Genomic DNA, 15,457 nt, shown 5'->3' with positions numbered 1-15,457 from the left:
GCACTGAATGTTAACTAGAATTTAAATAAAATTTTAATAAATGCAAGCCTCATCATAAAAAAGACTGTACAGAGAGTTCCCTATATGCCCATCCTCAGTTTCCCCTAATGTTTGTTTGTTGTTTTTTTTTAAGATTTTATTTGACAGAGAAACACAGCGAGAGAGGGAACACAAGCTGCAAGCAGGGGTGTGGGAGAGGGAGAAGCAGGCTTCCTGCCTAACAGGGAGCCCGATGTGGGGCTTCATCCCAGGACCCTGGGATCATGACCTGAGCCGAAGGCAGACGCTTAACGACTGAGCCACCCAGGCGCCCCCTCTAACTTTTTTTTTTTTTAAGATTTTTTAATTTATTTATTTGAGAGAGAAACAGCATGAGAAGGGAGAGGGTCAGAGAGAGAAGCGGGCTCCCCGCTGAGCCAGGAGCCTGATGGTGGGACTCAATCCCTGGACTCCGGGATCATGACCCAAGCTAAGGCAGATGCTTAACAACTGAGCCACCAGGTGCGCTTCACCTAATGTTAACATCTTAGTGCCTTTGTCAAAACTAAGAAATCAACACTGGTACATTACTATTAAACTCCAGACCTGGGGTGCCTGGACGGCTCAGTCAGTTGGGCCTCCAACTCTTGATTTCAGCTCAGGTCATGATCTCAGGGTCCTGAGATTGAACCCTGCATCAGGCTCCATACTGGGCATGGAGCCTGCTTGAGATTCTCCTTTCTCTCTGTCGCTCCCGTGTGTTCACGTTCTCTCTCGTGCATGCTGTCTCTCTTAAAAACAAAAAACTCCAGACCTTATTAGATTTCAGGAGTTACTACATTCACTCGTGTGTTTGTGTTTCCACACAATTTTATCGCATGTATAAATTCATGTAACTACCACCACACTCGATATACAGAAATGTCCCTTTACCACAAAAGAACCCTTATACTACTTACTGTCATACTATGTCCCCCATCCTTCTACAGCCATTCCTAACCCTTGGAAACCACTAATCTGTTCATTACTATAATTTTGCCGTTTCAAGAAGTTATATAAATGGCATCACACAGTGTGTAACCTTTTGAGAATGGCTGCCCACCCCCGCAACACACAGCACAATGCCCTTGAATTCCATCCAAGTTGTTACATGTAACAATAGTTTGTTCCTTTTTGTTGCTGTGGATGTACCAGTCTGTTTAACCATTCATCTATTAAAGGACATTTGGGATGTTTCCAGTTTGGGGCTATTACAAATAAAGTTGCTATGAATATTTGTGTATCCGTTTTTGTGGACATACGTTTTCATTTCTCTGGGATAAATGCCCAGGAAGGAGTGTGGTGATGGGTGAGTAGGATGGTGGTAAGTATATGTAATATTATGAGAAATTGCCAAACCATTTCCCAGAGTTGCTGTGTTATTTTACATTCCCACCAACAAGAACAAGAGATCCAGTTTCTCTGCATTCTTGGCAAGATTTGGGATTGTCACTAGTTACTTTTTTTTTTTTAATGTAATCTCCCCACCCAATCTGGGGCTCAAAATCAAACCCTGAGATCAAGAGTCACATGCTCCACTGACTAAGCCGGTCAGATGTCCCAGAATTGTGACTAGTTTTTATTTTCACTTTTTTAATAGGTATTGAGTGGGGTTTTGTTCTTGTTTGCTTGTTTGCATTTCCCTAATGGTTAATGATACCATCATTTCAAGTGGTTATCTGCCACTTGGTGAACTGTCCATGCCTTTTGTCCATGTTATAATTGGATTTTTTTTTTTTTAAGGTAAGCTCTTTGCCCGCCATGGGGCTTGAACTCATGACCCTGAGATCAAGAGATGCATGCTCTACTGACTGAGCCAGCCAGGTGTCCCTATAATTCGATATTTTTAAACTGCTGAATCTCTCTTTTTTTTTTTTTTAGATTTTATTTATTTGACAGAGCGAGAGAGGGAACACAAGCAGGGGGAGTGGGAGAGGGAGAAGCAGACTCCCCGCTGAGCAGGGAGCCTGATGCAGGGCTCGATCCCAGGACCCTGGGATCATAACCTGAGCCGAAGGCAGACGCTTAACGACCGAGCCACCCAGGTGCCCCTAAACTGCTGAATCTTGAGGGGATTCACCACGTTCCGTGTAGAGCTTACGTAAACAAAACCTGCTGATTTTGAGAGTTCTTTATATATTCTAGATACAGATCCTTTGTCAAATAGTTTGCAAATATTTCCTCTCATTTCTGTAGCTTGTCTTTGCATCTTAACAGACCTTTTGTAGAGCAAATGTTTTTAATTTTGATAAAGTCCAATTTATCAATTTTTGTCTTTTATGGATCATGGTTTTAGTGTCATTTCTAATAACTCTTTACCAAGAACTAGGTCCTGACCTGATGATTTTCTCCTATATTTTCTCTAATAAGGTTTTTTATGTAAATTCAATTTGCCAACATATAGTATCTTAATAGTTTCAGATGTAGAGTTAAATAATTCATCAGTTGCATATAACACCTATGCTTGTCACATCACATGCCCTCCTTAATACCCATCATCCAATTACCCCAACCCCCCACCCACCTCCCCTCCAACAACCCTCAATTTGTTTCCTATAGTTAAGAGTCTCTCATGGTTTGTCTCTCTCTGATGACTTCCCATTCAGTTTTCCCTCCCTTACCCTATGATCCTCTGTGCTGTTTCTTATATTCCACATGAGTGAAACTACATGATAATTGTCTTCTCTGATTCACTTCACTCAGCATAATACCCTAGAGTTCCATCCACATCCGTGTAAATGGTAAGTATTCATCCATTTTGATGGCTGAGCAATATCCCGTTATATATATATACACACCACATCTTCTTGATCCATTCATATGTCGATGGACATCTTGGCTCTTTCCATAGTTTGGCTATTGTGGACATTGCTGCTATAAACATTGGGGTGCATGTGCCCCTTCGGATCATTACATTTGTGTCTTTGGGGTAAAGACCTAGTAGTGCAATTGCTGGGTCATAGGGTAGCTCTAATTTTAACTTCTTGAGGAACCTCCATACTGTTTTCCAGAGTGGCTGCACCAGCTTGCATTCCCACCAACAGTGTAGGAGGGTTCCCCTTTATCCCGCATCCTCACCAACATCTGTTTCCTGACTTGTCAGTTTTAGCCATTCTGACTGGTGTGAGGTGATAATCTCGTTGTGGTTTTGATTTGTATTTCCTGATGCCGAATAATGTTGAGCATTTTTTCATGTGTCTGTTGGTCATGTATATGTCTTCTTTGGAGAAATGTCTGTTCATATCTTCTGCCCGTTTCTTGACTGGATTATTTGTTTTTTGGGTGTTGAGTTTGATAAGTTCTTTATAGATCTTGGATACTAGCCCTTTATCTGATATGTCATTTGCAAATATCTTCTCCCATTCCATAGGTTGCCTTTTAGTTTTTTTGGTTGTTTCCTTTGCTGTGCAAAAGCTTTCTATCTTGATGAAGTCCCAATAGTTCATTTTTGCTTTTGTTTCCTTGCCTTTGGAGATGTGTCTGGCAAGAAGTTGCTGCGGTTGAGGTCGAAGAGGTTGCTACCTACCTGTGTTCTACTCTAGGATTTTGATGGATTCCTGTCCTGTTCACATTTAGGTCTTTTATCCATTTTGAGTTTATCTTTGTGTGTGGTGTAAGAGAATGGTCCAGCTTCATTTTTCTGCACGTGGCTGTCCAATTTTCCCAACACCATTTGTTGAAGAGATTGTCCTTTTTCCATTGGATATTCTTTTCTGCTTTGTTGAAGATTAGGGTTCATTTCTGGGTTCTCTTCTAATAAGTTTTATAGTTTTATCTTTTACATTTAAATCTATGATCCATTAAAAAAATTTTGTGTGTGTAATATGTAGGGTTTAGATTGAAGGGTTTTTTTTTAAATTTGTTTTTACCTATGGCTGTTCAACTGCTCCAGCGCCATTTGTTGAAAAGACTATCCTACCAGTGAATTGCTTTTGCAATTTGTCAAAAGTCAGTTGTGCATAATTATTTGAGTTCTGTTTTTGGGTTCTCTATTTTGTTCCATTGATCAATGTTTTTATCCACCTGTCCATGCCATATTTTTGTTAACTGTAGCAATATAGTCTTAAAATTGGGTAGAATGATTATTTTATTCTTTTATTTTTATATCTTGATCTTGTATCTTGCAACCTCACTGCACTCTTATTCTAAGAGTTTTGTTGATTGCTTGGTTGGTAGCTTCATTGAAAAAGCAATTTTCTCAATTCATTGAGAAGTTTGTAGACCCCTCTGCCTAGATAGTCACGTCAACTGCAAAAAGAGATAGTTATATTTCTTCCTTTCCAATATGTATGCCTTTTGTTTCCTTTTCTTGCATTCTTGCATTCTTGCACTGGCTAGGAGTTCCAGTACAATGATGTATAAGGGTGGTAAGAGCAGATATCCTTCCAGTACAATGATGTATAAGGGTGGTAAGAGCAGATATCCTTGCTTTGTTCCCATTTTTAAAGGGAAAAGTATGCAGTCTTTTACCATACGTATGATGTTAGCTGCAGGTTTTATCAGGTTATGGTAATTTTCCATTTTCCTCTACTTTTAACTTGCTGAGTGGTTTGTTTGTTTTCCCCATGACCTAGTGTTGAATTTTGTCAAGTGCTTTTTGTGCATCAGTTGATGTTATTGTGTGACTTTCTTCTTTCACCTATTAATATGGTGGGTTCTATTGACTGCTTTCCAAATGTTGAAGGAATCTTGCATCCCAGAATCAACCCCACTGAGTCATGTTACATAATTCATTCTACATGCATGGTTAGATTCTATGTGCTAATATTTTGTTGCAGACTTTCATGTCTATATTCATGAGGCTTTTTTTTTTTAATTAGTGTGGTCTTATTCTGGTTTTTGGTTTGGTTTGATTTGGTATCATAGTTTGGAAATAGTACCCTACATAATAGCCTACAGTTCCATCCACGTCAGTGTAAATGGTAAGTATTCATCCTTTTTGATGGCTGAGCAATATTCCATTATATATATATACCACATCTTCTTGATCCATTCATATGTCGATAGATATCTTGGCTCTTTCCTTCTATTTTCTTGAAGAGATTATGTAGGATCGGTGTAATTCTTTTTTAAACATTTGGTGGAACTATCCACTGAAACCATCTAGACCTAGAGATTTATTTTTAAGGATTTTTAAAATAGGTAACTCAGTTACTCATTATCTATTTTGTATTAAGTGATTTTAGTACTTTTTATTTTTTAGGAATTGATCCATCTTATCAAAGTTGTTGAATTTATGTGGGTAGAGTTGTTTCACCTATGCTCTATTTATTCCTTTTTTTCCTATGTTCTTATTATTCTTTTAATCTCTGTGGGCTCTGTAGTGATGTCTACTGTTTCATTGTTGATATTAGTAACTTGTGTCTTCTTTTTTTTCTTCTTTGTTAGTCTTGCTGGAGATTTATCAAGATTGTTGATCCATTCAAAGAGCCACATTTTTTCAGTTTTTTCTATTTTTCCATTCTCAATTTTTCTTCTCTTATCTTTATTATTCTCCTTCTTCTGCTTGTTTTGGGTTTGTTTTGCACTTTTTGTAGGTTCTTAAGGTATAAGCATTTACTGCTACAAGTTTATTTTTCTGCTCTGTTTTAGCTTTGTCCCACAAATTTTGATATGTTGTAATTTAATTTTTATTAAACTTGAAACTTTTTTCATCCACAAGTTATTTAGATTTGTGTTGTTTAAACATTCAAGTTTAAACATTTCCAAATGACACTAAAACCATGATCCATAAAAGACAAAAGACATCGAGTCCCGAATCGGGCTCCCTGCTCAGCGGGGGGTCTGCTTCTCCCTCTGACCCTCCCTCCTCTCATGTGTTCTCTCTCTCTCTCTCGAATAAATAAATAAAATCTTAAAAAAAAACATTCAAGTGTTTGCATATTTTCCTATTTCCTATTCTGTTATTGATTTCTAGTTTGTTGCCATTATGATCAGAGGACATATTCTGTATCATTTCAATTATTTTTTAAAGAGTTTATTTGAGAGAGAGAGTGAGAGAGCATGAGCGGGGGGAAGGGCAGAGGGAGAAGCAGACTCTCCACTGAGCAGGGAGCCTGACTGGGGCTTGATCCCAGGACCCCAAGATCATGACCTGAGCCGAAGGCAGCCACTTAACTGGCTGAGCCACCCAGGTGCCCCTTGATTATTTTTAAAGTTGCGCTGATGTTTGTTTTATGATCCAGTATATGGTCCATCTTGGTGGATGTTCCGTGGATGCTTAGAAAGTATCTGTATTCTGCTCTGTTGTCTAGTGGAGTGATGTATAAATTTCAGTAAGATCCTGTTGGTTGATGATGTTGTCCAGATTTTCCGTATCTTTTTTTTTTTTAAGTAGGTTCCACGCCCAACTTGGGGCTCAAACTCACGACCGCAAGATCAAGAGTCACATGCTCTACCAGCTGAGCCAGTCAGTTGCCCCTCCATATCTTTGTTTATAATCTAGTAGTTATATACATTGTTTAGAGAGGGATATTGAAGTTTCCAACTATGATTGTGGATTTATCTACTTCTTTCAGTTATCTCAGTTTTTGCTTTATGCATTTGAAACTCTATTGTTTGGTCTATACATATTTAGGACTTAAAGCTAACACTAACAAATGGCAAGTGGGAAAAATAAAATATAAGGCATTCTCAGGAAAACATTGTCTCAAGATGAAGTTGAGGATGACAGTAAATTTTGTTAAGACTTCAGAAAGACCCAAGGTGCTACTTCAGAGAGTAAGTAGTTCAGTCTGACAATAGGGCTTCTCGAAAGTTTAAAGGTGTTGTCCTTCAGCAGTCCCCGCAGAAGCTCAAGGTACAGAGTTATCTCAAAGACATGTTAATGTGATTTTTGCTAGGAGACAAATCCTAGTAAGATTCAGAGAAGACCCTCAAGTTTCTAAGAGAATCACAGTGGCAGAACCACTGCCAGCTTGAACTGTAAGTTAGTAGAAAATAAAAGGAAGAGTTTCAATCCTCACACTTTTTTGGACAGGAAGCAAACTGGGAAAATTACTCAGCTACAAACATAACCTAGCTTTCATTATAAAATAAAGAAGAGTTCTGTGGGCAGAACCATGATTTCAGAGGTGGAGCCAAGAGCCATGGACGATTATTTCCAGAACTTGAATCCTAATCAAGGAATTGCCATCAAGTGCCCTACTGGATTTCAGAATTTCTATGACTCAGTGACTTTTGTGTGCCTACCTTCCCCATCTCCCCTTTTTATTCTATAGTGGTTATCCCATACCTGTCCTGCCATTATATGTTGTGAGTATAGAAGCCAGATGTAACTTGTATGTTCATCAGTCTTATGATTGAGTGAAATTTTACTGGAGAAATGCTAGGTAACTCTGCCTAATGAGTTTCATCCTTACCTGTACCTAATTTAGATGATGTGATCATGGACTTGAGCTGACACTGTAATGGGATGTGACTGCAGAGGGCCTTGGGAGGGAGTATTTTGCATATAAGGTGGACATGAATCATGGAGAGCCAGAGGGCAGACTGTGATAGCCAGTCTTCAAGATGGCCCCCAGGATTTTCACCTCCTGGTATTGATACCCTTGTGTAGTCCACTCCCACAGCGAATAGGGCCGATCTGTATAACCAACAGGATACTGTGGAAAATATAGTATGTCACTTCTAAGGAGGATAATATAATCAATGTTTATTGATTTATTTTTTTAAGATCTTATTTATTTATTTGACACAGAGAGAATGTGAGCACACAAGCAGGGGGAGCAGCAGAGGAAGAGGGAGAAACAGGCTCTCTGCTGAGCAGAGAGTCCAATGCAGGACCCTGAGATCATGACCTGAGCCAAAGGCAGACACTTACCGACTGAGCCACCCAGGTGCCCCTCAGTGTTTTGATTCAAACTACTAAATTATGGGAGAATTTATTGTATGGCAATAGAGAACTAATCCAGTGACTAATTATTTTACTTAAATATCACTATGAACTCAGGGTCCCTGGGTTGGTTAAATGTCTGACCCCTGGCTTCCACTCAGGTCATGATCTCAGGGTCATGAGATCCAGCCTCGTGATGGATTCTGAGCTGAGCATGGAGTCTGCTTGAAATTCTCTCTCCCTCTCCCTCTGCCTTCCTGCTCGTGCTCTCTCTCTCCCTAAAATAAATAAATAAATAAGTCTTTTAAAAAATATATCATTATGAACATATTTGATAAGCATATTTGATAGACTTAAATATCATTGTTAAATATTTAATGATAGCTAATAGAAATAAAAAATCAGTAGAAGGGGAAAAAAGCACATTGAAAAACAAAGAAAATTTAATCCAAAAATTTATAAAAATAAGGCCGGAGAGTGGGAGAGGGAAGCAAATTGGAAAAAGTATGATAAATGGAAAAATCAAAGTGAGATGTAAAAATAAATTCAATATATATCAAAAGTCCCCCAATTGTAAAAAAAAAAAAGCCAAAAATCAAAACCAAAACCCCCAAATCTCACCAACATAAAAATAGAGATACTCTGGCTAAAAGGGAAAATTCCAGATATATGATGTTTACAAAAGCAACACCTAAAACTTGGGAGTGTTGGTTCTCAAAGTGATTTTAATGAGTAGCAAGCTAACAGAAACAAATAAAGGACATAGTGAAGGATGTGAGGGACTAACTGAATAACAATACCCGCACAGGGAAGAAGACACAGCTGCACTCTAGCAATGGGACAACTATCCCCGGCTTTCAGGCTCCACAGGTCTCCACTCCCTAGGATAGCATCTGATCAGGGTGAGGATCTTGTCCCCTTCTTCACAAAGTTGCCTTTCACAGTGTTTGTTTGATTTTTGCTTAGCCCATACCAGTTTTTCTAGTAAAGCTTCAAAACATTCCTGAATATTTACTGTGTGGCAAGGTACATCTGAAATCAGTTTTTCAGGCCTACCATCATCCTAAAAAGACCCAGATTTCAGGTCTGCTTAGGGAAATTCTGCAAACATAATGGCACAGAAAAGTTGAAAATAAAAAGTTAAGGGTGTTATGAACAAACAATGAATCATGGAACACTGCATCAAAAACTAATGATGTAATATATGGTGATTAACATAACAATAAAAAAATTAAAAAAAAAAAAGAAGTACAAGTCCAAAATCAGCAGGATGAAGAGTTGTAATTCAAATCTGAAAAAAAAAGAAAATAAAAAGTTAAGAGTAAAGGGATGGTAAAAGATCTAAGATCTACCATGCTGGTAGTAATCAATAAAATTGTAGTGACAGCATTGCTATCAGAAAAAGTGTATTTCAGAGCAAAAAGTATCAGCAGGCATAAAGAAAGTAATTTTATAATGGTAAGTGGGTAAATTTATCAAGAGGGCATAACAATCTTTACATGCTCATTTGCCTAATAAAGGAACTTCAGAATACCCGAAGCAAAAGGTAAAGAACTGCAGGGAGAAATAAGCAAACTCACAATTATAGTTAGAGATCCATTATACTCCCCCCTCAATACTTTATGGAACAAGTAGGCAGAAAATCAGAAAGGATATAGTAGACTTGAACAACACTACCAAGCAACTTGACCTAATTGGTGATTATGGAACACACTCTACCCAAGAACAGCAGAATATGTATTCTTTTTAAGTGAACATGGAGCATTCACCAAAACAGAACATATTCTGGACCATAAAACAAGTCTCAATAAATTCACAAGCATTCAAGTCATACAAAGTATGTTTTTTGACCACATGCTATTAAATTAGAAATCAAGAACAGAAAGATCCCTAGGAAATCCCCAAATATTTGGAAACTAAGTATATAGCTTTAATTTTACTATGACCTTGGGCAGGGAGGTCTTAGGTGTACATTGGCTAACTGGCATACAAGAAAGAAAAGCTACAAAAATGTTTTCCAGTGGAGCAGAAATACAATTAATAATTACATAAGAGTTAAGTTTAGGGTTAAGGGAGAGCAGTCCTTTGGGGCTAATGATGAGCATATTTATTGCGCTCTCGTGTGGATCCATTCTTTCTATTCCCAGGTTCACAGTCACCTTATTATTCTTCTGGATAGAGGCTCTTGGAGATGCTACTAACTTCGCAAATACATTAATGGGTCTACCTGGGGCCAATTATTCTTACTTCCTCAGCTGCCTCCTAAACTCTCATCACTGAACACATCATCCTCCCCAGCTGTGAGCTGCTAGGCTGCCCAGGGGAAGGGATGTCTCTCCCCACCCTTGAGGATCAGTTGAGAGGATGTCTTGGGGAATGGGGGCTGTTTTCTTCCATCACCACGTGAGAGGTTGAAGTCAGTAGCAGTCTCTGATTTCCACATTCAGTCTACATCCAGGTTCATTACTTGCTTTAAATCCACTCTCTCGGGGCGCCCGGGTGGCTCAGTCGGTTAAGCCTCTGCCTTCAGCTCAGGTCATGATCTCAGGGTCCTGGGATAAAGTCCCACATCCGGCTCCCTGCTCAGTGGAGAGCCTGCTTCTCCCTCTCCCTCTGCACCTCCCCTGCTCATGCTCTCTCTCTCTCTCTCTCTCTCTCTGTATCTCTCTGTCTCAAATGAATAAATTTTAAAAATCTTAAAAAAGAAATCCACTCTCTCTCTTCCCCTCCACTTTCCCCTCTCATCTCTCTTCTCCAATCTGCACTCAATTCAGAATGAGTCTCTTTGGGTCAATGGACCCAAAGAGTCCGGCTTTGTTTTTATTGTTTTTCTACTGAAGGCTTGTGTTCTGATTCCCAGAGTAAGAGCTTTGCCATCAAGTCATATGCTTTACTAGAAATAAATGATTTGTTTAAGAACATGTCAAGCAACTTTGAAGGAGGAAGTTCTCTGGTGTTTGATTATCACGAGGTAATATTCAGATTTCTGGAAATTGTTGACCACTGATACACATTCGGGAAGGAAGAGAATAGCCCGGACAACCATCCTACTCACGGGCTGATTTTCCAGGACATGGAGAATTCCAGCAGTTTAGAAAAGGATGTTTATATGTGGCTCAGGAAGATCTGTCTGCTCCTGCAGGTACCCCATGGTTTAGTGTTTCTCAAAGTGTGGTTCAGAGATCCCCTGTTTCAGAATCACTGGATTTGGGGGCCCAGCTATAGACCTACTTGATCAAATTTTCTGAGGTTGGGACCCAGAATCTGCACATTTAACAAGCTTCTCCGGTGAACCTTGGGCAGGGCACCTTAATGCTTGAGAACCATTGTTTGGGGTCACTATTGCTCAAGACACACTAGCTGTTTCCTTGGCTGCCTTCTCTCTACCTGCGCTCCCAGTCCGCTGTCCCTGGGAGGAGGGCGAGGAGGCAGCTGTAAATAAAGCCCCTTGCCTAGTCCACCCTCACATACAGGACCCCAGGCATCGGTAATCACTCCTAGACACTCTCCTCCCCAATCCATTTCCATGTGAAAAGACCACCCTTAAGTTTTCTTCCTAGTTTTCATTTACGGGTACAAACTGTAGCCAACAGAAATAGTGGTTATTCCAGCGTCCTTTGAAAAACTGACAGAGATGTCAGTTTCTTCACCATCCCTTGCTTGGCTTACTCTATATTCTGAATAATTCTGAATTGAGTGCAGATTGGAGAAGAGAGGGGTAAGTGGAGGGGAAGAGAGAGAGTGGATTTTTTTTTTTAAGATTTTTAAAATTTTTTCATTTGAGACAGAGAGATACAGAAAGAGAGAGAGAGCATGAGCGGGGGAGGGGCAGAGGGAGAAGCAGGCTCCCCACTGAGCAGGGAGCCCGATGCGGGGCTCGATCCCAGGACCCTGGGATCATGACCTGAGCCGAAGGCAGAGGCTTAACCGACTGAGCCACCCGGGCGCCCCGAGAGAGTGGATTTAAAGCAAGTAATGAACCTGGAGCCTCCGATCAGCGACCTGCTGTATTCCCACCACCCTATCCTGCCCCATCCCACCTCCCCACCTCATCTACGGAATCCTGACCATTGACCACGTTCCCACTTTTCTCAGCTGTTGTCCACTCTTTTCATGAGAGAGACACCTGCAGGCCAGTTACCTACACTGAAATAGACTATGGAGGGAAGATGTGAAGTTGGGTCTCAAGAAGTCCTATTTCGCTCTTCACAGCCATTTCTCAGCTTACTTGAAGTTCCTGTAAGTTATTCCATCCTGGGATTTTTATAGTCATTTCTCTGAAGGTCTTGTAATTTGCTTTGAAGTTGGGTTGGCTTTTGAAACCAATGGAGCCAGCCACATTTGCAACCCAAATCTAGGGCTGCCCACACTCCTACAATAATGGGGTTTATTATAAACTAGCAGCTATTAGTTTAAGAATGGCTGAATGGGGGCACCTGGGTGTCTCAGTCGGTTAAGCATCCAACTCTTGATTTTTGGCTCAGGTCATGATCTCAGGATCATGAGATCGAGCCCCACATTGGGCTCTGCGCCTAGTGCTCAGTGCAGTGTCTGCTTGGGATCCTCTCCGGCTCCCTCTGTCCCTCCCACTGCGCTCATAAATGCTCTCTCTCCCCCTCCTTCAAATAAATAAATAAATAAATAAATAAATAAATAATTTAATTAATTAAAAAAGAATGGCTGAATGTTACATCTCAGTGACATCAAATAAATCACAGAGTTATGCTTCATGTGCTTTAAAAGAAGTTACCAAGGCTCTGTGTTCAAATTTGCCCTCTTATATTTTGAGTGTCTCAACTTTAGTGGGGCGTGTGACCTCTTCGGGCATTACAATGCTTTCTGCTTGTCACCATTCACAGTGCTCTAGCAATAGCCATAGTGCCTTCATTACCTACTTGACAGTCGAGTTTAGTTATCCATATATTTAGAGTCTTCTCCTGCCCTGGTAGTTTGATGATTCTGGAAACTCTGCCAGTGGGATAAATCAGAAACTTTGCTCAATCCAGCTCTCCTCTCCCAAATCCTCCCAACATCATCCACAGCTGTGTCATTCACTTACACTCCTGCCCTGAGGAGCTCCTTGAGGAGCTTCCATCCTACCCAATCACATCTGCTGGCTTCAGAGTCTTGGCAGCTGAGGGTCCTCACCAAAGAGCATGGAGTGCTTAACTGACTCCAGAACCCAGAGGTAATTCAGAAACATGGGCAGCACAGCAGCCAATGAAGTGGAAAAGAGTATGGTGTTTAGGTGGTGCAACCATGGCCTTGTTCATTCTCTGAATAGGAAAGGCATTTACAAAGCCCTGGGGGAGGAGCTATTCCTTCCCCTCTGGCCCCAATGGCCTTCGAGTTCAGGGTAAACCTATTCCTTGGAAATGATTCGAGACTCTGCAAAGGATGCTTCCAAGAACAAGGTCTCGGTTTGCTCTTCATGGCCCTACACCATCCCCATCTCTCCACATCCCCAACCCTCATCACTGTTAGAACTCACAGTAGTGCTTAACTTGTGCCAAGTTCAGAGGCCATTTTAGAGCTGAGCCAATAAATCGCCTTCAGCTCCTCTAGAACATTCCTCTGAAGGTCTCTTCAGTCACGCTTGCTCAGCCTACATGTCTCTGTCTGTGTTGTTTGGTGGTGGGTTGCTTGCCAAATTTTGTCATTGTTTCCTTTTATTGATCATATTTAGTTATGCACTAGGTCTGTCTCTCCAATGAGAATAATCAAAGCTAACATTCTTTGAACTTTCTTAACACGCCAGGCTTTGTTCAAGTGCTTTATGTGGATTAACTCATTGAATTATTATAACAATCTTTTGAGATTAGTGCTATTATCCCTATTGTACAGATGAGAAAACTGAAACTCAGAGAGGTTAAATAAATTCCCAAGTTTCCACAGCTAGTTAGTGGTGAGGTCCCAGCTTGGAGCCCTGGCAGTCTGATGCCAGGGCCTGTGTGCTTTAACATAAAATGTACTATCCCTAGAATGTAAGCTTCCTAAAGACAGACACTCGAATTTCTGACAGGAAGAACACAGAGCTCAGCATATGGAAGGCTATCAACAAATATTTCTTAACTGTTTCATTATTTAGAACTTCTTAAGTTTGCATAGAGACCAAATTGTATACATTTCTTTTCTGTGTTCCACTACTACTCTAGTAATGCTTACAAACTAACCAAACAACCAAGTAGAGAAGACCTTCTCTATGAAAGAGTTCTACCTACAGAGGACCTCCGCAGTGAGACCAATCTTCAGACGGCTGCCCTTGGCTAAAGCAGAACCAAATCCAGTGAGAGCCTCTGGGTGTTCCCCCTCATTTTGGGTGGTACCCTCGTTCTGCACACCAGGGCACTGGAGAAATATGGAAGGGGCAAATCTGAGCCAAGAGATTGAGTTTGAGCTCTTGGGCCTCACCAGTGACCCCCAGCTCCAGAAGCTGCTCTTCACCATGTTCCTGGGCATGTACACCATCACTGTGCTGGGGAACCTAATCATGTTCCTTCTGATCCGCATGAGTGCCACTCTGCACACACGCATGTACTCCCTCCTGAAGAGCCTCTCCTTGGACTGCTGCTACTCCTCCACAGTTGTCCCGCAGACCCTGGTGAACTTCTTGGCCAAGAAGAAAGTGATCTCCTATTTTGGCTGCATGGCCCAGTTATTCTTCTATGCAGGTTTCACCACCAGTGAATGTATCTCATTGCCGCCATGGCCTTTGACTGCTCTGCCACCATTTGTAACCCCCTGCTCTTCCCACTCACTGTGTCTCCTGAGATCTGTGTCTCTTTGATTGTGGGCTCCTATGGTGCAGGATTTCTCAATTCCCTTATCCACACAAGCTGTATCCTTAGTCTGAAATTCTGTGGTGCTCATGTGGTCACTCACTTTTTCTGTGATGGACCACCTATCTTGTCTCTCTCTTGTGTGGACACCTCGATGTGTGAGATCCTGCTCTTCATTTTTGCTGGTTTCAACCTTTTGAGCTGCACCCTTACCATCTTGGTCTCCTACCTCTTAATCCTCATTTCCTTCCTGAGAATGAACTCAGTCCAGTGCAGGTTCAAGGCCTTTTCCACCTGTGCTTCCCACCTCACTGCTGTCTGCCTCTTCTATGGCACAACACTTTTTATATACCTGTGCCCCAGGTCCAGCTACTCATTGACCCAAGACCGCACAGTTGCTGTGATCTACACAGTGGTAATCCCAATGCTGAACCCCCTTATGTACTCCTTGAGAAACAAGGATGCGAAGGATGATTTAAGAAAGGTTTAGGGCAGGAAAATAATGGAATGATCCTCTCAACCCATTACCACATATCTTTAGAAAGCCAAAGGAGGGGCGCCTGGGTGGCTCAGTCGTTTAAGTGTCTGCTTTCGGCTCAGATCATGATCCCAGAGTCCTAGGAATGAGTCCCTGTGTTGGGCTCCCTGCTCAGCAGGGAGTCTGCTTCTCCCTCTCCCTCGGCCAGCCCCTCTCTCCCCCCACCTCAAATAAGTGCCCTCTCTCTCTCAAATAAATAAATAAAATCAAAAGAAAGAAAGAAAGAAGAAAGAAAAAGAAAAAGAAAGAAAGAAAAAGAAAGAAAGAAAGAAAGAAAGAAAGAAAGAA

The 15,457-nt window shown here is 41.1% G+C and overlaps 1 protein-coding gene across 1 annotated transcript; it reads left to right on the top strand.

Annotated features, from left to right (window-relative positions):
• Positions 1 to 14,054: 14,054 nt before the first annotated feature.
• Positions 14,055 to 15,142, top strand: OR5AU1 (olfactory receptor family 5 subfamily AU member 1). The gene is given in 2 exon segments (XM_025870383.2): positions 14,055 to 14,541; positions 14,544 to 15,142. Coding segments are annotated over 2 exon segments (1,086 nt in total).
• Positions 15,143 to 15,457: the final 315 nt, after the last annotated feature.

This window comes from Callorhinus ursinus, unplaced genomic scaffold, assembly GCF_003265705.2.
Source record: "Callorhinus ursinus isolate GAN/ISIS: 27379988/994484 unplaced genomic scaffold, GSC_fseal_2.0 scaffold8, whole genome shotgun sequence".
Taxonomy (NCBI): domain Eukaryota; kingdom Metazoa; phylum Chordata; class Mammalia; order Carnivora; family Otariidae; genus Callorhinus; species Callorhinus ursinus.
This window is presented reverse-complemented; position numbering and strand designations above follow the sequence as displayed.